This window comes from Thamnophis sirtalis, unplaced genomic scaffold, assembly GCF_051295495.1.
Source record: "Thamnophis sirtalis isolate CommonGarterSnake01/CBP01778 unplaced genomic scaffold, rThaSir2_p1.2 scaffold_7, whole genome shotgun sequence".
NCBI lineage: Eukaryota > Metazoa > Chordata > Lepidosauria > Squamata > Natricidae > Thamnophis > Thamnophis sirtalis.
In genome coordinates, this window is record NW_028261387.1 from 75476475 (window position 1) to 75498809 (window position 22335).

At 37.8% G+C, this 22335-nt stretch overlaps 1 protein-coding gene across 2 annotated transcripts in view; it reads right to left on the minus strand.

The window, feature by feature from the left end:
• PREX1 (phosphatidylinositol-3,4,5-trisphosphate dependent Rac exchange factor 1) overlaps positions 1–22335 on the minus strand; it is a 228898-nt gene that overhangs the window by 70862 nt on the left and 135701 nt on the right. For both annotated transcript variants that reach the window (XM_087720448.1, XM_087720447.1), the window contains exons 7-11: positions 17508–17641; positions 10762–10877; positions 8968–9117; positions 6703–6850; positions 1263–1363 (exon numbers count right to left, since the gene is read on the minus strand). In XM_087720448.1, the coding sequence (XP_087576574.1) occupies positions 1263–1363; positions 6703–6850; positions 8968–9117; positions 10762–10877; positions 17508–17641 (649 nt within the window). The remainder of the gene's footprint in view (positions 1–1262; positions 1364–6702; positions 6851–8967; positions 9118–10761; positions 10878–17507; positions 17642–22335) is intronic.

Genomic DNA, 22335 nt, shown 5'->3' on the forward strand with positions numbered 1-22335 from the left:
TTTCCTCCCTGCACTGTGAATGTTTACATGTTATGTGCAATTAAACCATGGCAACATCTAATGTTTGTGTAGTATTATTTTCAGCAGACTGTGTTTTTCTATTGTTGTGACTTAGATGAAGTTCAGAGCACATTTTATGACCAATTCATTCAAAACTCCACATAATCCCAAGGGGTTCACATACTTTTTCTTGCAACTGTACATATACATATACATATACATATACATATACATATACATATACATATACATATACATATACATATACATATACATATACATATACATATACATATACATATACATATACATACATACATACATACATACATACATATAATGGATGTTATTGAAGTATCAATACCAACCCTGTTCAGAGTGGTTCTATGAGGGAGATGGCCAGTGTCTAAATATGATGAATAAGTAAATAAATTAAATATTATATAATATATATATATATATATATATATATATATATATATATATATATATATATATATATATATATATATATATATATATATATATATATATATATAATGAGCCACTAATAGTGAAACATCATTACAAGAAGTGTAAACCTCCTCTCTTCATCTTGGTTTCCAGTTTAGAAACATAGAGATGAGTCTTGTAATATGTTGGTCTCCTGGTTGGAATTGATTTAACCATTGCAAATTTAAGTGCGCGATGGTTCAGCAGTTAAAGACACTGAGCTTGTCAGCTGACAGTCCAGGTTTGAGCCCCAAGCCCTGCGCATTACTTGCCTCAGCTCCTGCCCAACGAGCAGTTCAAAAGCATGCAAATGCAAGTAAATCACTTTGGTGGGAATTTAATAGTGTTCCATGTGCTTCGGCATATAATCATACTGGCCACAACATCGCAGATATGTCTTTGGACAAAGCTGACTCCCTCGACTAAGAAACAGAGATGAGCATCGCCCCGCTACAATCGGACATGACAGGACAGGAGAAACTTTTACCTCAACCTTTTTGTGGCTGGCCCTGGTTTGTTTAGGAACTCTTTCAAATACACACATATTTATGTTGGCCACAAATTTATAGTATTATATTATTTCTGGAAACTATAGTAAATGAAAAGCAATCTATAAAAATGTTAAAATAAGCTCCTCCAATTAGGGAGCCTCCCAAAGTTCTGATTGAAAGATTAGCTTTAGTATATATTTGGCTTCTTTTACGTTTCTTTAACTTAATTTAACGTTATTACATCTGATGTAACTTTATGCTAAAATATAAAATACTCACCATGATGGATGATGCCGTTCTCCAGCAGAGCTTGTCCCAGATTGACCCCTTCTTCTGGTTTGCTTATCTCCCCAATTTCTTTCAACCAACAAACGAACTCACTGGAAAGAAAAAGAGAAGCAGTTTAACGAACGAAGCTAGTTTCCTCTTTCCTTAAGGCAAAAAATAAATGTGCAAGATGTGACATGACCCAAGGCATTTTTCTCTCTACTAGGTAAAGCAAAGCATATTCACATGGAAGCCACATTGTGGTTAGGGTGCTGATGTTCAAATTCCTGCCCCCTTCACAAAATGCCCAGAGAGACTCTTAGCCAATCATTTTCTGTTCACCTGGTCTACTTCAAGGATCCTTCGTAATGTGTTTAAACAGGCTGACATGGCAGCATTTTACGAATCTTTCCTGAGTTTGTGCATGCATGATCTTTGAATAGTGACATCTCTGTATGAGCCTTTAGCTTTCTCTCCTAATGATCAATTCTTAAGATAAAACTCTGGAAATTTTACCTAAAATGCATCCTATTTAAATCATCTGTCAAATTGAATGTGTTAACTTTTTATTTAAAATGTATGAACATATTATGGTTATAGATTTACTCAATATGTGCTGATTGTGTATAAAGAAAGGCATATCTCTCAGTCACTTATAACTTTGACACTAAAGTTGACTGTGTAATAAAGTACTGACATTTCTACAGTCACCTTAAAGGTCATTGAGACTACTTCTGCAATTAATCCGTGATTAACACTTGGGCTTCTGAATTGCATGCCAGAGGCTGCAGTCTAAGAAAATATGGGTGCAAGATGGGGAAAAATGTATTAATTTGTATTGTTACTGTCTCATTTGCATGTTCTGCCTTCTTTAAAATTACCACTTGGATTGAATTCCTAAATCTCAACTGTAAAAATCCCATCAAAACAGCAGATGCATATAAACATGGAGGAAACACCACACCTACTCACACTGAGGACGTTATCTAGCTGGGTAATGAAAGGTCTGCAAATGAACAACTAAGCTCAGAATGGCCCAAGACTTCATAGTTCAATCCTGAACTACATATATTCAATCCTACTGGAATGCAGAAATTCATGTCATTTATTCAATGACATGAATAAATAAAGTTAAATAATAAAATATTGTCAAATTACAATAAAGAAGTCAGCAACCTAACTTATCTTTTATTTATTTCCTTTGTTCCAGAATTTCACCATGAATAAGAAGAACTGAAGAAGCTTCTTGGATGAGAAGCAAACACTCCAAGCAAAAATAAAGCAAGTCCAGTTGCTTTTTGAAAAAGCATCTTTGGGACAACCTTGACCTGAATGACTGAGAATCTCCAAAGAACATGTGGTAGAGACTGGTGTTCTTTACTGGTCATCCATAAACATCAGAAAACTGTATCTACCCAATTTGTTAACTCTGATCAACTTTTTCCATTCCAGTGCCTTTCAGAGATTCCAGCTGTCTTTCTACAATTCCTATTAAATCTCATCCTGTTTAGACAGTAATTTCAACATGCAGAAATTATGTTCAGCCACACTAACTGCTGAGAAGTCCTGCAATGAGTTTATTCAGCCTTTCTTTTTTTATTCCCCTAAATGAATTTTAAAATGTAATTTATTTCCCCCCCCCCCTCCCCAAACAGACTACCTGTGGCTTGGATGAGTCAGCCGTTCCTAAAACATGTTGAAATTGTAGAGTCAAATTCACTGCAACTGGAGGCATGGTTTGGATAAGCAAGTGACATACACAAATGGCAAGAATTACAGCTATTTTATTGTACATCTATTTCCTCCGCAGGGGTGCACTTTCATGCTTTGTCTGGCTTTTGCAGTGCTTTGAAATAACCGATTTTTCACTTGGCAAACTACCAGATTCCCTCAGGAATAAGGGTAATGCCCCATTCATCAAGGGTTTTTTTTCCCTTTTTTCTTTGCCCAATCTCTTTCTTGTTCATCCATGGCTACAAAACAGCTGCAGTCTGTCTGGATCGGAGTTGTGGCTTATGCGTTACGACATAGCATTGCAGTCATTCATTCAGAGAAGAAAGAATACCTTCTAAGAAAGCAAGGCTAAATGCCTCCAATGACATTTCATACAGAGTTTCCATCTTCTCCCCGCAGTGTGTAACTTAACTCATGTGCTCATGTTTATGATTTTCCTTTGAGCCATGTCTATGATTACTGGAAGAAAGCTGAATTTAATAATAGCTCCAACTAGGTATAAGAAGTGTGTTGATTTTGAAAAACTAAAAGTCAGCCCTGGTGTGCCTGGCGGCCCAGGGCAGCCATTCTAGCGGGGAACAGAGAAGCCAGGATTTCCTTTTACGCGGGGACCCAAGAATAACATGGCCACCGTGAAGCTAAACCTATCAGACCGCCGAGCCCACACCAGACCTGTTGCCACTGCTGACATCAACACCAAACAGCTGTTGGTCGGCTAAGCGGCTGAAACAAAAGCAGACGCTTTTGAAAAGACTGTAGCTGGTGATGTAACTCTGCTGGCCTCCCTGCTTAATGTCTACTGACTCAGCTTAGGGAAAAATGGGGGTGGGTGGGATGTGCGCATGAGTGACTGAGGGGCTAGGGAACAGTTTAAAATGGTGGGACAGTTACTGGACAGTTAGTCCTGACTTTGAATTTCCTGTTGATGGATGTCAGTTTGTGCCGGTGTTTGTGAGGGAAATAAAATTTACACTTCAGAATTTTTCCTCATGTTTACCTCAGAACTTCCTGTCACATGATTTTAAAAAACAGGGGGGGGGAGATACCTTACAGCTACTCCTTGCACTTACAAACCATCGCAGCATTCCCATGTCACACGATCAAAATTTTGGCCCTCAGCAACCAGCAGATATTTATGAAAGTGGCAACATCCTGAGGACATGAGTTTGTCAGCTTCCAACAAGCAAAGCTAATGGGGGAAGTCAGATTTGCTAAATGATCTTGTTTCATTTAACAGCTCAAGATCACGTGAAGTGTTAATACCACTTTATAATGCCTGGATAAGGTCACACTTGGAATACTGCATTCAGTTTTGGTCACCACCATGTAGAAAAGATGTGGAGACACTAGAAAGAGTGCAGAAAAGAGCAACAAAGATGATTAGGGGACTGGATGATTAGGGGACTTCATAAAACATATGAAGAACGGTTGCAGGAACTGGGGGTGTCTAGTTTAAGAGAAAGAAGGACTAGGGGAGACATGATAGCAGTGTTCCAATATATCAGGGGTTGCCACAAAGAAGAGGGAGTCAAACTATTCTCCAAGGCACCTGAGGGTAGATCAAGAAGCAATGGGTGGAAACTAATCAAGGAGAGAAGCAACTTAGAACTGAGGAGAAATTTCCTGACAGTTAGAACAATTAATCAGTGGAACAGCTTGCCTCCAGAAGTTGTGAATGCCCCAACACTGGAAGTCTTTAAGAAGATGTTAGATAGCCATTTGTCTGGAATGGTATAGGGTTTCCTGCCTAGGCAGGGGGTTGGACTAGAAGACCTCCAAGGCCCCTTCCAACTCTGCTATTGTATTGTAACTGTTGTGATTTGCTTAACTATGGCAGAAAAGGTTGTAAAACTGGGCACAATTTATTTAATAACTGCCTGGCTTAGCAATGCAAATTCTGGTCCTAGGGATGGTCTCAAGTTTAAGACTAACTCTGTAAGTTAAAAAAAAACTATTATCTCTGTGACCTCAACGGAAGATATTACCAAAGAAACAAGACTAGTGAAAGAGATTTTGAAGGATCAGGTCCTGCACATTGACTTTTGTCTGGTCCTAGTGAGAAGGATGCAATTCATAAGAAAGCAAATTTGCACTGATGCAAGAAGAAAGATTAGGAAGGTCATGGACAAGTAAGGCCTTCAGAAAAAGAGCAGCTCTGTTTGCAACCAATATTAAGTTCTCTACCAACAACTTTGTATACTCTGAGATCTGTCAAACAAACTATAAAAGTCCCACTTGCTGTGCGTGACAAGATGCAATGTTAGTGGTTTGAGATCAGAATAGCAAGAAAATGTGCAGACCATATTTTGAATGGGGGGAGCGTAGTAAGATGAACAGATATGAATTAACTGATCTGTTATGAAAAGCAAGCTGACTGCTAAAGTTAAGTTAGAAGCTCACCATTCTATTCTTATCTTTCATAGGTATGGTAGTTGTGGGCAAAGCAGAAAGATTGCTACCTGGAAGGATGAAACCTTGTTTATAGTTAGATATGTGAATTTGGAATTAGAATACATAAAGGAATAAGTTTCAGATCAAAATGGGGGTGGGGTGGGGTCATGTTTTAAAAAACGGTGGGGAAACATTAAAGTACTTATAGAGAGATATGTTTAAACTAGACAAAAGCAGGATGGGGGAAAAAAGTAAACTACAGTGGGAAATATTTCATGCACCTCAAAAAAAATTATTGCAAGATCTAACACCTTCTACAGGCATTTGGAAAAGACAACTTCCACAGCAAAATAAACAAGAGATCCCTCATGATTTAATGCAGGGGTATCAAACTGGCATCCCAAAGGCTGGATGAGTCATGCACTGGCCATGCCTGCCCCAGCTCCATGAAGGCAAAAAACATCACGATACATTATGATAGATCATGTGACGCAATCGAGCTTGACACCACAATATTCATTCAAAATATGTTGTGGATCAATTCAGAACCTTAATGCTGACAGTATCTAGATTAGGGATGACAAACCCATGGGCCAGATGCATCATGTGCTGACCACGCCTACGCCTGGGTTAGCGAAAAGGGGGGAGAGTTGCGATGCATCACATGACGATGCTGTGACGATGAGAGTTTGACACTCCTGATCTAGACCCATGAATGGAGTCTAACTAATCATCCTGGCACAGCTTTTCCCATCAGGGAAAGTAATCCCTGCAGTTGTGTTTTGTCTATTAGAAGAAGATGCTGTACTCCATGCCCATGATTGCTTCTTGAAGTGTCCAATTGTGGTAGAATGTAATGTAGAATCCCAGGAGTAACAGGATGCTTCCCAGAGAATAAAGAGATAGCAGAGGCATCATCCTACTTTTATTTCTGCATTTTAAATTCAACATTATAAGACAAAATAACTGCCAAGAGTACCTTTTTTTCTGTGCAAAAAGACAGGGTTAGGGGAGAAGGAAGGCTGCACAAGGTAGGCTGTCGAAACTATTTTCAGATTGTAAGTGCTTGTTTTGCATTTGATTCCTTCCTTTTCTAGTGATCTTGTCTCTCACATCCAAAAGAATCTGCTGCCATTACATAATCCAAGGGCATTATTTAGGAATGAATGATTAATTTTAATAAATTAACTGTAATAGAGGTTAAAGACCTTTCCAATTAAGTTCCATCAAAGCACATCTGATTTGGCTCCACAAACCATCCACAGAAAACTCATAGTCCTTTCAGTTAATTGGAAAGAAAGGCCCCATTCAAACCAAAATCACTTACTTGCCAAAAAAGCACTTGGGAACAGTGCTTAATTTTCTCCTCCTGTCTTTGATAAGATTCACTTTCTTGTTCGTCATCATGTGATACAGTTTTTCTCCTTTCTCAGCAATCATAGCATAAGCATCTCTCTCCATGCCTAGCTTCAGACCTAGAAAACAAAAGCAGAATCTTCCATAAACACTTCCCAGATAAACTTGATCAAAAAAAAAAAAAAGGTTGGCCTATTACCAACTAGATCACAAACATTTTCCTTTCCTCGGTGGAAATAATTTTGTAAACAAGAGAGACAAAAACAAGCTTCTCAGTTGTGAATAGACACTTCTTCTCCCCTAAATAGAGTAAGGGTAAATCTGAAGATTCTTTTCTATCCTTTTTCAATGGAAGCCGTTCATTCCTTTCCATCACAACTAAGGCTGTGTATATTGACAATGCATCCAAATCAATCATAAATATACTGAATAGACTGCATCAAGTTTCTGATCTAATTAGAGAAAGTGTAGTATTATGTCCAGTGCAATTCAGAACTGTTTTCATGATCAGATTTCTACTGAAATTATTTGCAGGGGGGAGGGACATTCTGGCCAATTGCTATCTTCTCTCCATTCTATAATACATTACTCCAAAACACTTGCTGACAAATTCTGCCAAAGGTAATTTGCAAAGTCAGATTGGGATAGAAAGCAGTCTGTGTAATTCAACACATTCTCAATTTGCAACTACATCATCGAATTCCCTAAGCTCTGAGGTAAGGACAAGATTGCAACGCATCCCTTGCTCATCTGGTTAGAGCATAAAACATTTTGTCTTGGTGCTGATAATGGCTTGGCTGTTGAAGTATCTCAACCAGATGGGATTGCTTTTCAATAAAATCTTGAATTCATGCCTAAAACCTCCTTGATTTTCTTCTTCTCTTTGACAAATAGAAATTGCCTCTAGGCAAACAAATGAATCTCTAATTGTCAGCCCTCCCAGGTAAACCAGACAGGGAACATAAGCAGATGAACTAATTCTTCTTTATAATGTAATGGCACCTTAGATCAAATCCACTCCCTTGAATAGGTTGGGGCTTTTCTTTTGACAGAAACCAGCAAAAAGCATCACAAATCAGGTTCACAAGCCAGGATGCTGCAACTGGTTGCAAATGCGAATAAGTTGGCAAGTGCCCAAAATGCTATCATAATTTCAATGGAGTATGTGTCAGTTTGAATTGCCTCCATGGTCAATTTTTCATGGCTTATGGAAGATTTTAAAAGAGTTTAATAATACAAGTAAATGCCAGAACCTTAACGAAATGTGTGTTATAAAAACTATTATAGTTTTTCCATAGTTATTAGCATAAGGAATACTAATATACATTCCTTCCCAGAACATCTTACAGCAGGCTCGGGAATCCCTTGGAAACAAAAGAGCCTGCAACAAGGCTTTATTATATATTAATTTTTAACACTCTCCTGTGGTCTTATTATATGTAGGTTTTATTGTTTTTGAAGGTTATTTAAGATATGTTTTATCGTTCTGTTTTTATTGTATGTCATCCAGAGTCACATTCGTGAGTTTAGTGGCTATATAAATTTCACAAATAAATAAATAATAAAGTTACCGTATTTTTCGGAGTATAAGGCATACTTTTCCCCCTAAAAGAGGCTGAAAATTTGGGTGCTTCTTATACTCTGAATGTAGCTTTTTCCGAACCTTTTTTTCAGCCCTAATGAGGCGCTAATGAGTGAAGTGATCATCCCTATTTGCCTGCTTTTCTCTTGCTTCTCTCTTTGACGATCAGCTGTGCATTAGAAGCTGTTTTTTATTCCCAACCAGGGGATAAAAAGCACGCTAGCGCTCAAAATCAGCAAACCTATGTGCTGAAGCTAAGCGGACTAAGGATGCTAGCCAGATGAATACCTGGTAGGCAGAATTTTCCCTCCTATTTTCCTCCCAAAAAACTAAAGTGTGTCTTATATTCTGAAAAATACGGTACTTATTTGCTTTTAAAACAAGAGCCATAAAACTTTTACATGTTGTGCAAAATAAACTCAAATATGACTTTATATGTGCCAAGAGTACTTCAGCGCCACATCTCTGTATCTGTTTTAAGGGAGAAACTTTCTACATTGTAGATGTTTAAATTATACCTTTGTACCGGCATCACCATATTTTTTTTTGACTATAACAATGAAAGTAAGCTGCTCCTTTTTTAGATGGGAAAATTCTGCAAATGTATACCGACTTTTGTTCCTAAAATATAAAAAGTGTCAGCCACACACTTACTTTCTCTTTGTTCCCGCTCCTTGATTATAGCATCCAGCCATTTCTGTTTGTCCTCTGCTGTCTTGGCCATACAGACAAACCATTTGTTTTTTGCCGTGTTGTGTATCTTCCATCCATTTGTTACCGTGTAACCATTACTGTGGTAATCTGCTGCAAAAGCACAAATGGACCAAGAAGAGAGTGAGTGCAAACCTGGAGCCTAAAAGGAAAATAAATTCAACCTGGGCTTCATCATTGTTCGTTTTTTATGGTAGTAATAGAGACAGCTAATAGGTGTTCCAAAAGTTTCATCACAATTTTTAGATATTGAATTGGACCACAGATGGAATGAAACCTGGTTCCTATCTTGCATGCCACTGAAATACCTTGTGTGGGGAATTGTGAAAATAATACTGAGAGTATTCCAATATCAGGTAAGAAAATGATTAATGAGAAGGTATCTATTATATCAAGTGATAGAGCAGTGGTTTATTCCAGATCCTGTCGCAACCAGTATGCTGTGACAGGGCCGGCATCCACCTCGGGCACACGTGCTACGCACGTGTGTGCACGCCACCACCCTGCGATGCTCCAGCTACTTGACAGAGGTCGTGCAGGCACCGTACACTGTGCGTGCATGTGCAATTGGCCCATTTCCCTCAAAAAGCAGTAAGGAACATGGGCGGGCAATATTCCGGTATGGTGGCCGCTGCTCCCAGATGCGACCGGTACACCCGTACCGGGCCATACCACCCAGAACCCACCACGGTGATAGAGTCAACTCAGCTTCATCTAATGGTTACTTGAATCAGAAATAGAACAGTTGATCTGAATTGCTTTTAATCTTAAGGAGTTCAGACTCCTAAAAATCAATAATATTTTAGTTTTTACATTGGTACACATTGGACTACATTAATTTTCAGGTCCTTGGTTTAATTTGGTGAGTGATTTAACACATTTTAGGGGTTAGTGCTAAAATGAACTACCAACTAACTATAATTTAGCAAAGTTAAGAGTTTCTGGGGATGGATTATTTAGATCTTTACCAGACCTAGTTGAATGTATTAACAGAGACTTGGAATTTAAATACCACTTCAGAAATGCATGTATTCAATCCAAACTAAAGTGACGTCTGCCAAGAAAACAACTGGATTTTTCTTTGACAAATAAAATAGATTTGTTCATTTGTTTGCTTACTTACTTAATTTCTATGCACCCATTCTTGAAGACTCAGAGCAGCTAACATTCAAAATCATTTCATAAACTAAAGACAACACCCTCCAAAATAATACATTTGCTTATTCATTTAAACCTATTGGCCACTTAACTCCAGGAGAACAAATGTGCATGCAATTATAAGCAACATTAATATGTACAGGTAATTCTCATTGAACGACCACTCATTCAGTGAGCATTAGAACCTATCATGGTGCTACATGTGGAAGACTTACCATAGGTCCTGATATGCAGCCATCACAGCACACCTGTTGTCACATGATCAAAATTCAGGCACTTGGCAACTGGCTCACAATCGTGAACCCTGCGGTATGTCAGTCATCTAATTGCCATTTGCAATTTTCACTGCTGTTTTCCAACAACCAGTCAATGGAAAAGCAGGTAGGTGGTGACAAATTATGATCAAATTATGGCCATGAGATGCTGCAACCATACCACAGCCATCACCTCATAAACTGAATTCAGGAAGACACCCACCCACCTCCAAATCACCTCTGAAAGGGTATGTACAATTCCATTAAGAATCAAAAAAGAAGAACACCACTTGTCCTTTTGAGACAAAAATCAATTGGTCCTTACCTGTCCCATCTTCCACATTCTCAACTTCCATTACTTCTGTGTTTATTCGCCCTCTGAAAATGTAGAGGGATCCATTGATAGACTTAGTACGCTTAGATGTTTTCTTCCCAGCAACTCTGTAGTTAATGAATATGTAGTGAACAAAGAAGTTTATTATGTATTGGACAGTTTCAACGCAACAACTTACCCCTTACAAACATCCTGCCACCTGAAATTGGAATGGGAATAGGAGTATAATATATGCCACCCCCTGTACTGGTAACCACGTAACCATAAATACTGTATCATAAACCTGTTGTGGAGGTGTATTTTATAAAGGCAACGATACAAGCACATAATGACAGATGGCAGAGGAACAGTTGGTAGCTAAAAATATAATCCATCTTTATGACAGGATCTGAAACCATAGTAATATTAGAGTGGTTAGTTAGTTATATATGTATGTGTGCAGGTATGTATGCTTGTATCGTATTGATTTATGTATCTGTCCATTTCTCAATTGCTTTTGTTTAGTGGTTGCTTAATTTGATTTAAGACGAAAGTTGTCAAGGGTCAACCATAAAAAGGATGCTGAGTCAGAAGATTTAGTTTAAGCAGAGACTGGATGAGGATGATGAGGATGATGAGGATGATGCTAAAAGTAGAGAACACGTAAGAAATGAATAATAAGAGTCCTGCTGGATCAAACTCAGAACTATCTTCTCCCTCAAGGCTGGTCAAGATGCCTCTGAGAAGCACACAAGTAGAACATAAACTTGTCCACAGTTTTCTTAATCACCATTTAATACCATGGTAGCACATCATTGTAGATGACAATGATAAAAACAAAGAAGCAAATTTGACAAAACACAGGCAACAGCAAGAAGCAAACCTACAGAAGGGGGACTTCAATCCCTTTCACCAAAGGCCAGGGTGAAAATCCAGTGCTTCAAAACCTTCTGACAGGATGGGGGAGGGGTCCATCCGGATCTTGGTGGGAACTTCATTTCAGAGGATAAATATTATTGCAAAATAGTGCATTTCCAAGGTGGCCAGTACTGTTCCGTATTTCCGTATAAGACGCACCAAGGTTTTGAAAAGGCAAATTTTTTTAAAAAAAGTTTTTGCAAACCTCCCCAAAACGGCCCGTTTTTCATGTAAACAGGCTCGTTCCCCCCCCCCAAAAGGAATTAATACCCTTTAGGGGTTTTTCAGAGTGCTTGGGAGGGGGGCATTTTTCACTCATTTCTGCCTTCCCCAGCCCGCAGGAGCTCTCGGAAAGCCTTCTCTACAGGCTCTGCAGGGCCATTTTGGTGAAGGGGTGGGGTTTCGGGAGGCAAAAAATGCTGCATTCAGTGTATAAGATGCACCCAGATTTTCAGCCTCTTTTTTGAGGGAAAAGGTGTGTCTTATACTCCGAAAAATACGGTAATTGAAGGAACCAGGACAATGGCAAACCTGTTTGATCAAATCATCCAGTAGATACTATGGGGGGGGGGGGTGTCCCTCAAGTAACCAAGCCTTAATTGTATAAGGCTTTCTTAGTAATGAACCGGACCTTGAAATGCATCTGGAAACAAACTGGCACTCTTTCATTTTGTGGAGCAGATATGTTACATGGGCATGCTGAAACATACCCATCACTGTCTGCACTGCTACATTCTATATACATGCTACATACATTCTACATCCTACATACATGAGCCACAGTGGCACAGTGGTTAGAGTGCAGTACAGCAGGCTATTTTTGCTGCCTGCCGGCTGCCTGCAATTTGACAGTTTGATTCTCACCAAGCTGAAGGTTGACTCAGCCTTCCATCCTTCTGAGATGGGTAAAATAAGGACCCAGATTGTTGGGGGCAATAGGCTGACTCTGGAAAACTGCTTATAGAGTAAAGCACTGTAAAGTGGTATATAAGTCTAAGTGCTACTGCTATTCTGATCTGGTTGTAATTGTGAACTGCCCAGAATTTTGTTTTAAGATGGTCAGCCACATAAATCTTATAAATAAGTTTAATAAATAATGTTTTCAAGTTTCAGATGGTCTTCAAGGGCAGCACCACATATAGTGCTTTACATTTGTCAAGCTGTGAGGTGGCCAAAGGATGTCTGAAAGCTTTCCTGAGCTAGGCGAGAGCACAACTGTTATGCCAAACAAAGCTGTGTAAAGGGCTTCCTGGATGCAATTGTGCATTGAGCAAAAGCTCTGAGTCCAGGAAGATTCCCTCAGATTGCACATTACTCTTGACTGAGGAAGTGCTACCCACTCCAAAGTTTTCCCAGATCTAGATGCCCCAAACACAGTCGCTTAGCCTTAACAGGCAAAAAGTCAGAGACAGTTCTTCCCCATTTACACCCTGCATAGTCTCAAGACAGAGACTTAACAGTCTCATTCAGCTGGCCTAGCAACCCACAAAGCAGATACCTAGGGAGCAATCTCTTTCACCCAACCAATATCAATTGAAACCATCCCTACAGAAAGGAAGACAACCTCTGTAAAACAGTGGTCCCTATCCCCCAAACATGTAGGTGGCTTAGAAAGATACCATTATTAATGGAACTGAAAGCCATTGAGAAATCAAGGAGTACCAGGATACAATGCACCACCCCATCTCAGTTCCATCATAGGCATCTACAGCATGACCAAGGCTGCCTTAATACTAAATCCTGGCTTGAAACTTGGCTGAAAAAGAACTAAATAATCCACTTTTACAGGATTATTATCAACTGCAGACTGGTTACCCTCTCCACAAACCTCCTCAAAAATGGAGAGTTGGAGACTACATAATAATTATGGAGAACATTTGGGGTCAAGTTCCAAAGGTGCTTTTTCAAGAGGCTCCTGGATTTTGTTTTCCTTGAAGATGTTCCATTTCTCATCCAAGAAGCTTTTTTAGAGATGTAAAATGTATTCAAGAAAAACAAAGCAAATCTAGTTTCCTCTTGGAAAAGCATCTTGGGATACTATGCATGACCTGGATGATTGAGACTCTCCATAGACATTTGAGGTCAAGGACTTTGCTGAAATAACAGTGTTTTTGTTTGTTTGTTGTCATTGTTTTGGAAGAGTTTACAGTATGTTGCCAACTTCACAGAGATCTGTCCAAGGTTCTGACAAGCCTTTTTTACCTTTGTGTTTTTAAGAAAGAATAGATAAAATGTGACATCAAATATACACATGCTCTTCTTTCTATTACTTTGGATAGGTATTCTTGATGATCCAAAAATTGAGCTATGGCAGAACAGAAATCTTCATAGCTACCTGTTTGGGTTGCCCTACTAAGTGTTAAAAAAATGGTTTTGAATATTATAGATTGTGTGCTTCTGTTTTTGTTGTCCCACATGATTAATAATCATCATGTGTCAATTAAAGATGATTCTCTTAGAGTTAAGTCAGGGAATGGGGCAAGGAATGAAGTGTACTATAAAAAAAAATATTTTTATGCTGGTCTATAACCATAATAGCTTTAGCACTTAGAATTATGTACTACTTCACAGTGCTTTACAACCCGCTCTAAGCAGTTTACAGAGTCAGCATATTGCTCCCAACAATATGGGTCCTCATTTTATCCACCTCAGAAGGATGGAAGGCTGAGCCGACCTTGAGCCTGGTGAGACTCGATCTGCCAATTTGCTGGCAATCAGCAGAAGTAGCCTGCAATACTGCATTCTAACCACTACGCCATGAAATATTTGGTTTCATTTTTATTTTACAATATTAAATCATTTGTATCCACCAGACTAAATTATATTCCAAGCAGTGTTTTTTTTAAAAAAAACAGAAAAGCATAAAGTCCAGTTTATAAAGGAGGAGTAGGTAGCAATAATCAGTGATTTTACACCCACCTAATTATGAACTGCAAAACAGTGTGTGTGAGTAAGTAAATTTTTTACCCAAAGTACAGCAGTAAATTCTAAGTAGAAAAGCGGATTTCACTGCCCCCCCAACAATCCTGCACATATCTGCATGGATGTGAACATTTCTATCCATGATGCAAAAGAACATTGTTTCAGTTGTATGTAAGTAACTGCACTAAGTAGGCAAAGAAAACACTGTGGTTTTCTCCTTCAAATACTGTTACCTTCTTTTGGAGTCACTTGATAATGAATCGAAAGACCCGTGAAACAATCCTGTAAATTTGACTCCAGTCTATCTACAGAGTGTGTGTGTGGGGGGGGGGGGCTGCAGCATGGAAAAGTGGCTCTAATAATATATATATTACACAAGAAAATATCCGAATATATTTGAACACTGTAGCTGAATAGTATGTCACTTGTTGAAGCCTGATGCTAACTAACGCCAGCAAGTAAATAGCTTCATTCTGCACTGAATTTAAACAGCAGACAGAGAGAGATAAACCATCCCAAATTATAGCAGCCTTGCCACATCTAAATATAACTCTTAAATAGTAGGTAGCATGCAGAAAACTCCTCCACTTTTAATGAAAATCAGATTCTGGAGAATGGGATAGAGCTTGCTTTGGAATTACAGGAAATATAAACACAAACTCTTTGGGGAACTGAAAGTGTCAGTGCTGCCATATCAATCTCTAAGCCAAACTGCAGAAAACTTGCTCACTGATGCCTGTTCTGTACAAACAAGAGCACTCTCTCAAAAGGCAATAGAACATTTTGTTTCCCAAAACTCAGTGTTCTGGGAAAACTGCCTGCAGAAAGGGAGGGGCTGTATTAACCCAAACTGCTAAACTGAATGGGAGGAGGGGGGCTGACAAAGAAAGACTCAGGAAGACTCCAATGAATGAGGAGGAAGTCAAGATTTACTAGTAAAGGACACTTTTGCTTAGCACATTGATGGTCATGGGATGACATAGTCTAATACATGTAAGAGGCTACTAGGTTGGTTAGGGAAGGTTACTGTAGAATGAAGAATCTCTAGCCTATTAGTCTATTCTGTTCCTAACTGACTTACAGACCTTTAGAGTAGATATTTTCCCCTTTCTACAACTACTGCTCTATTTCACCCATGCTTTGTCCTTCCTCTTTAAAGGAGGATGCTCTTAAATTCCTTTAAGAGTATGAATAAAGTCAGCAGAAACTCATCCCACAGGTCACCAAAATATTACCGTGTTTCTCCGAAAATAAGACCTTGCCTTAATTTTTTTGCCAGAAAAAAAGGCACCAGGTCTTATTTTCAAAGGGGGGTATTGTCCACTGACTCACTTCACTTGCACAAAGCTGGCTGAGGAATTCTGGGAGTTGAAGTCGACAAGTTGTCGAGGTTGGAGACCCCTGTTCCAGAGGGCTGTTATAACCTGTTTCTTCCCCCCCCCCCCCCCCAAGTATTAGAGCCAGGGCATTTGTGTTTTGGCTATTTGTTTCTTGTACTGATTATTTTAATTGGTTCTGAATTTTTGCATTGTTTTTGTATGGGCTGCTCACTACCGCATTATGTATTTAAGATGGATAGCAGATATATTTTATAAATAAATAAAAATAAACTCCCACACAAAGATGCTTTTTTTCAAGAGGCAACTGAACTTTCTGGTTTTTCCTTGAAGGCGTTCCGATTCTCATGCAAGAAGCAAAACGTCTTCAGAGCTGGAGAAGCTTCTTCGATGAGAAGCGAAACGTCTTCAAAGAAAAACCAGAAAGTCCAGTTGCCTCTTGGAAAAAGCACTTTTGGGACAACCATGACCTGGATGACTGAGAATCTCCAGAGACAATTCCAACACAAGAATATGACCATTGTAAATTCCAACCTATATTCTGAACTGTTATCCTTGGATCTTTCTTGATCATGATTGTCCAAAAAATAAAATAAAAAATTCTTGATGTTTTAAGAGAGATATTATTGAGATATTATTGGAGTATGCTTAGCATAGTATAAAAAGAATGTTAAGTAAACAATACCCCAATCAAGGAACTACCAACACAGAGAAACAAACTAACAGTAAGCAACAACCTAATCAAAGAAACACCAAGAACACTTCCACCAACACTGACAGGGCAAGCCAATCTATATATATAAAAATGGCTCTGTGTGTGTGTATGTTCCAGCATACGTTTAGTTGAGCAATTTCAACCAAACAGAGGTCTTACTCCCTAGAAAAAAAAACTGTGGGGGTAAGACACTCCAAACACCCCTCGGGGTGGTGTTCTGTTAAGATACAGCCTGTTGTGCCTAAAAATGGCTTCTACTGTATGTCGTAAAATGGCTTCTACTGTACAGCGCAGTGGCTGTCATGGTAACAGCTTCACAGTACTCACAAGGGAGGTCCCTCTGGTAAGGGGGAAAATCCAACATTAGAAATTATCTTTGGTCCGGACATTTTCCCCCTATAAATAAATACCCAGGCAATGCCGGGTTATCCGCTAGAAGTATATAAAACAAAACAATTCCACTTCTTTTAACACTGATGATGCTATACCTAATGATAATGAAACATCTCCAATAAAACCATCAAGCTCAGAGAGCACCAAGGACCCCCAGAATCCTTTTTTGTAAATAAAAGCTTATTTTAAAACAACGACAAAACAAATGACTCCTCCACTCCTCCACGTTGCATATAGAAACTTGGTCTCAGCTTCATCCCTGTGTCTTTTGCCCCCTCTTCCCAAAAATTAGAGTCCCAGGGTAAGATTGCCCACTTCTTTGCTAAAGTCATACCTCTAGAGCCCTAAAGCTCAAAACGTAAGATGAGTCTTCATAAGAATTAGAATTTCTTATCCAGAAGCAACATAAAATACTTATTTCCATGTATTTATTATTAAGGAAACTGAGCAATGGATATAGACAGTACCCTCACCTGGATTTCCGCTTGCAATAAACGAGCAAGTTATCAAAAAGAAAAAATGTTCTCTCCTGGATGTTTCCGGCTGAGATTTTTAGTAAGTTTCCTTGAAGCAGAAGCTGGGTTGAAATGTCAGTCAAATTGGAGCCCTAGAATACAAAAGAACTATTTCATGATTCTATCCCATTACAAAGCATATAATTAGAATTCTGGAGACTCAATGTTAATCCATTCAATCTTTCACTGTCACTGCTTCTTAGAAGATATTTGACTAACTCTGTTGATTATGTTTCTTTTTAAATATCATCTCTCAAAAAAATCAAATTTTAAAAAAGTAACTTAACTTTCTCTGTCCTTACTAAGGTTTGTTTTAATTTAATACACATATTAACTATTCAGTAACCAGAATTTGCTAATCTGCATACATGGATATTTTTTTTAAAATGCCTATACGAAGCCACTGGCAAGAGAGCACTAATACAAAGTAAAACCGGTTGTAAAGTAAAACAGAGTAAAGATATAAAAACATTGACATCATTATGTAAAAGCCTGAGAGTATTTATCACCTCCCAGAAACAACAGATAAACTGGGGTGTACCAAAAAGGAGACAAATGCCACCAATTGGGTGTGTGTGTGTGTGACTTTTTTTTAATTGATGAAAAGAATGTTGATGCTCATTGATGAGTACTGATTGCGTATGTAACCTAGCTTAGGTAATGAAATATGTCTGCAAGAAAACCAAGTTCAGAAAGCACCAAGGACCTCCCATTTCAACTCTGATCTAAAAATATCCCCCTTTATTGAAGCCTTCTTTCAGCTACCAACTTGCTATAGTATATTTGGCAAAGGTATTCATCAATTTCCATAATATGTAGGCAGTGGTGGGATTCAACCAGGGTAACAACCAGTTTGCTGAGCGAGCGCTGAATTCAATTTATAAGAAACACAGAACAAAAAAATAGAGAAAGTATAAAAATATATTTCTTATTTTGCAATGTGTTTGACAGGGTCTAACTTCCTTCTCTGCAGTGCAAACCAGACTAAGGAAGTATATTAGATTAATATGACCTACTGATGTCTTCCTAGAAAAAAAGACAAAAAAATAGTCCAGAATTGTGAAACACACAACATCAGTAAAATCTTTCCTTATATATTTTGATGCACCCACGCTAGCAGGGGTAGGTAAATCACAACCAATTTTGCAGATTTTATAAGTAGTAGTGGTAAGGCAAAGGAACATCAGCATCAACAGGAAGCATTCACATAAGTACACAAAAAAGATGAAGCTTAGAGAGACTAGCTTTCTTCAAAACATTTGCTGAATTGGTATCAAATGTGAAACACAGATTTAAATCAGGAACTTCCTGACTCACAGTTCAGTCTCATAGGTACACATTACTAACTGTTATGCCACATTCTCAACTCTATTTAGAAGAACCTGCAGGTTTTGAGTTCAGGATTCCATAACACTTATTTGAAATAAATTAGTCTTTATTCAGGAATGATTCTGTATTATAGGCCTGTTTGATCCACCAATTGACTTTTTTTATAGTCTATGTCATAATCGGCTATAGCTGTTCAGATAGGTGTATATGATATTTCCAGTTCTTAAAGATCAGTTTTTCCCAAAACAGAATCTTCCAGATGTGTTCAATAGACAATAAGGATTTAGTCTAACAAACCAGTTGAGGAAAGCTGTTTTAAAGAGTATAATTTTCATATCTTGTTTGAAATTAATGAATCTGCATCCATGCTTAGTTATACTTAGCTACCCAATTAAATCAAGGACTGGAAACTTATAATTGGCAAGCAAGATTACAGAAAATGTGTTTGGTAAACAAATGTGATGCACCTCACTCAGATCTAAACAAAGAAAGGCAATCACAGGCTGCACGCAACCCACATAAGCTATTTATTGCTGTCCCTCTGCTCCCCAAAGAAACACTACTGAAACTTGGCAATACAATAGGAAAATATTGGTGGTAAAATTTCAGCCTGTTTTCTAAACTATTAATTGGTTTTACCAATAGAAATGGGAATTATTTGCATATAAAAAATTTGTACTCTCATTCTAACATTAAACCCCACTAAAACATGGGCTAAATATACAGCACTGATATTTAAACTGATACAGCACCAATACACATAAAAATTCAAAAACGCTAATTAAACATTCAGATCATCAGGTGTGTAGCACGTATACCCTTAATGATGGATAATAGAAAGTACTCCATTAGAGGAGAAAATAAAGTAAATATTAAAAAAGGACAATTATTCTTATATTAAATGTAAGAATAATTCTGATATCCATGTATTGTTGCAACTCTTTCTCGATATTGATTTTTCTTTTTTAAAAGTACAATATTTTAGAGATTTTCCTTCTATATTTCTTCTGAGGAATATAGAAGAAACATCCCTTCTGGTTATATTCCTTTCTGGCCACAAAAAGTATATTCAATTAAGGTCAGCTTCTAGTATAGACAAGAAGTACATGATGTTACTTTTTCAAATTCTCCTTGCAATGGAATAAATCAGCAAGACGTTTTCATTTGTCTAAAAACCCTGATAAACATCTCAGAAATTCTTCCAATTCTCAGAGTCTTTGTTGTGCTCCATTTAAATCCTTACAGCAATCCTTAACCAATCTTAATTGTTTCCTTATTATTACTGCTGTTAATCCACTACTATCCTAGCCAATCCCATTTTTCTTCTTCTTAGTGTGGTGGTTAGTCCACTGCTATCCTGGATTGATTTATTATTTTATTTATTAAATTTGTCTCCTGCCCCTTTCACCACAAGGTGCCCCTTGTGGTGAAATGGATTTGTTTAAATGTTTAAATGGAACAATGGAAACAATGGAAATGTTTAATAAATGGATTTAGGTTGGCAAAGTAGTCACTGAGACTACGAAGCTGACCCTCAATTCAGAATAGATTTATATTTGTGCTCAGATAGTCTATCTGAGTTCTGTTGACCAACTTGCTCTCCAAAAAAAATTACATAGCTGGCTATTTACATCATCCACATGGCTCCAGTTGGATGCCAAAAAAGAAGTCTGAAGGAGAAAATGAATAAGTCAAAACAAAACAATTTCAAAGTGGAATAAACACTCTAAACATGAGGAAATTCATATGACTTCTAACAGATGTGTCCAGCAAAAGAATTTCGGCTGGTAACCATCAGCCTCTCAAACATAGGATACTCCAGACACCAATAAGTCCAGGAAGTTATTTAGCAAATTATATTCTAGACAGTGGAATAAAAAACACATTTGCTCACTGGAAACCTCCCCTCCTGCTTAATCAGTGGCCTCTGTCAAATTCTTATGCCTATCAAAACAGTTGCAGAAATTATTACTGGATGGCCTTTTGTCCAATTTAAAAAAATCATACTCAATTCATCAAATGAATTTTAACCAACTCCGTTACAGATGCAAAAATTAGACAGATAAACTGTACTGTAATTACCAAATCAAAAAAGGTAATAAAAATAAAAAATAAAATAGAAAAAACCTAAAAAATGGAACATAGTAAACAAATATAAATCATGGTAAAATGTTTTACCATGGTTTGGAGCAGAGGTGGCAACCATGGTCCCTTCACAGCCTGTGAATGCTGGTTTCCAGCAAAAACATCATAATCTGGGTTGAAAGTACCTTTTGGTAGGTTCATTGTAACTTTGAACAGTTGCTAAGTAATTGATTGTAAATCAAGGAAGATAGATAGATAGATAGATAGATAGATAGATAGATAGATAGATAGATAGATAGATAGATAGATAGATAGATAGATAGATGAAGGAAGGAAGGAAGGAAGGAAGGAAGGAAGGAAGGAAGGAAGGAAGGAAGGAAGGAAGGAAGGAAGGAAGGAAGGAAGGCTGGGATGCATAGTGCAATATCATATTTTTGCAAATTATATTTAAACCATACATTGGTGTACATATTTTCATTCTGTTTTATGATGCACTAATGTATACAAATTTATAAGCAAAAGAACTGGAAAGCATTTGGAATTTTAACAGATAATTTTTAAAATTATTTATACATCTATAAATGTATTATTTTTAAAAGCAATTCAAATTATTTAACGTACAAAATAAATCTTATTACAATGAAACATCTTCATAAGATATTTGTAAGCATTACATGGAACAAGGGGGGAAAAAGCCCTTCCAAACATTTTTTTGACTCTATTCATGTTATCTTCTTTGACGAACCAAGCCAATTTTCCTCTGTGGCAAAACTTTAGTTTCATAATTATTGGGGCTTAGGGGGAGCTGAATGCAGAGCTCTGTAGCTGATTCCCTGGACAGTCTTACCCTTAAGTGCAGTCTTAACCCATCTTGCCTATTGAACAATATGTACCATACTTTTGCCTTATCATGCCTTATAACCTTTGGGCTCATCAACTCTCCTTTCTTTCCCGGCCATGGATATAAAGTCATACAGTGCGACATGACTGAAAATATTACCTGGCTGCAGTACTGTAGTTTCATGTCATGATTACAGCTTTCAATGGAAATATGCAGGAAGAATTATATTTTAATAATCGGATAGTTTTTACATCGTACCAGCACGATTCTTTGGAAAACTATGAGAAAATGTGCACACGAAACATTATTCCTGTCTGCTTTTTGCAGTGAGTGGATGTGAAGCTCACATGAAATAATATGTTATATAGTCTTAATAAAAAGTCCTGCAACTATAGCTTATTATGTGACTAGTTGATTGGTAGATCAATTGATTATCAAGCTAGTGACAACTCTTAGTGACCACACGTATAGGTTTTTTTTTCTATGACTGTCTATCCCATCCTGGTCTTTTAGATCTTCCAGTGGTTCACC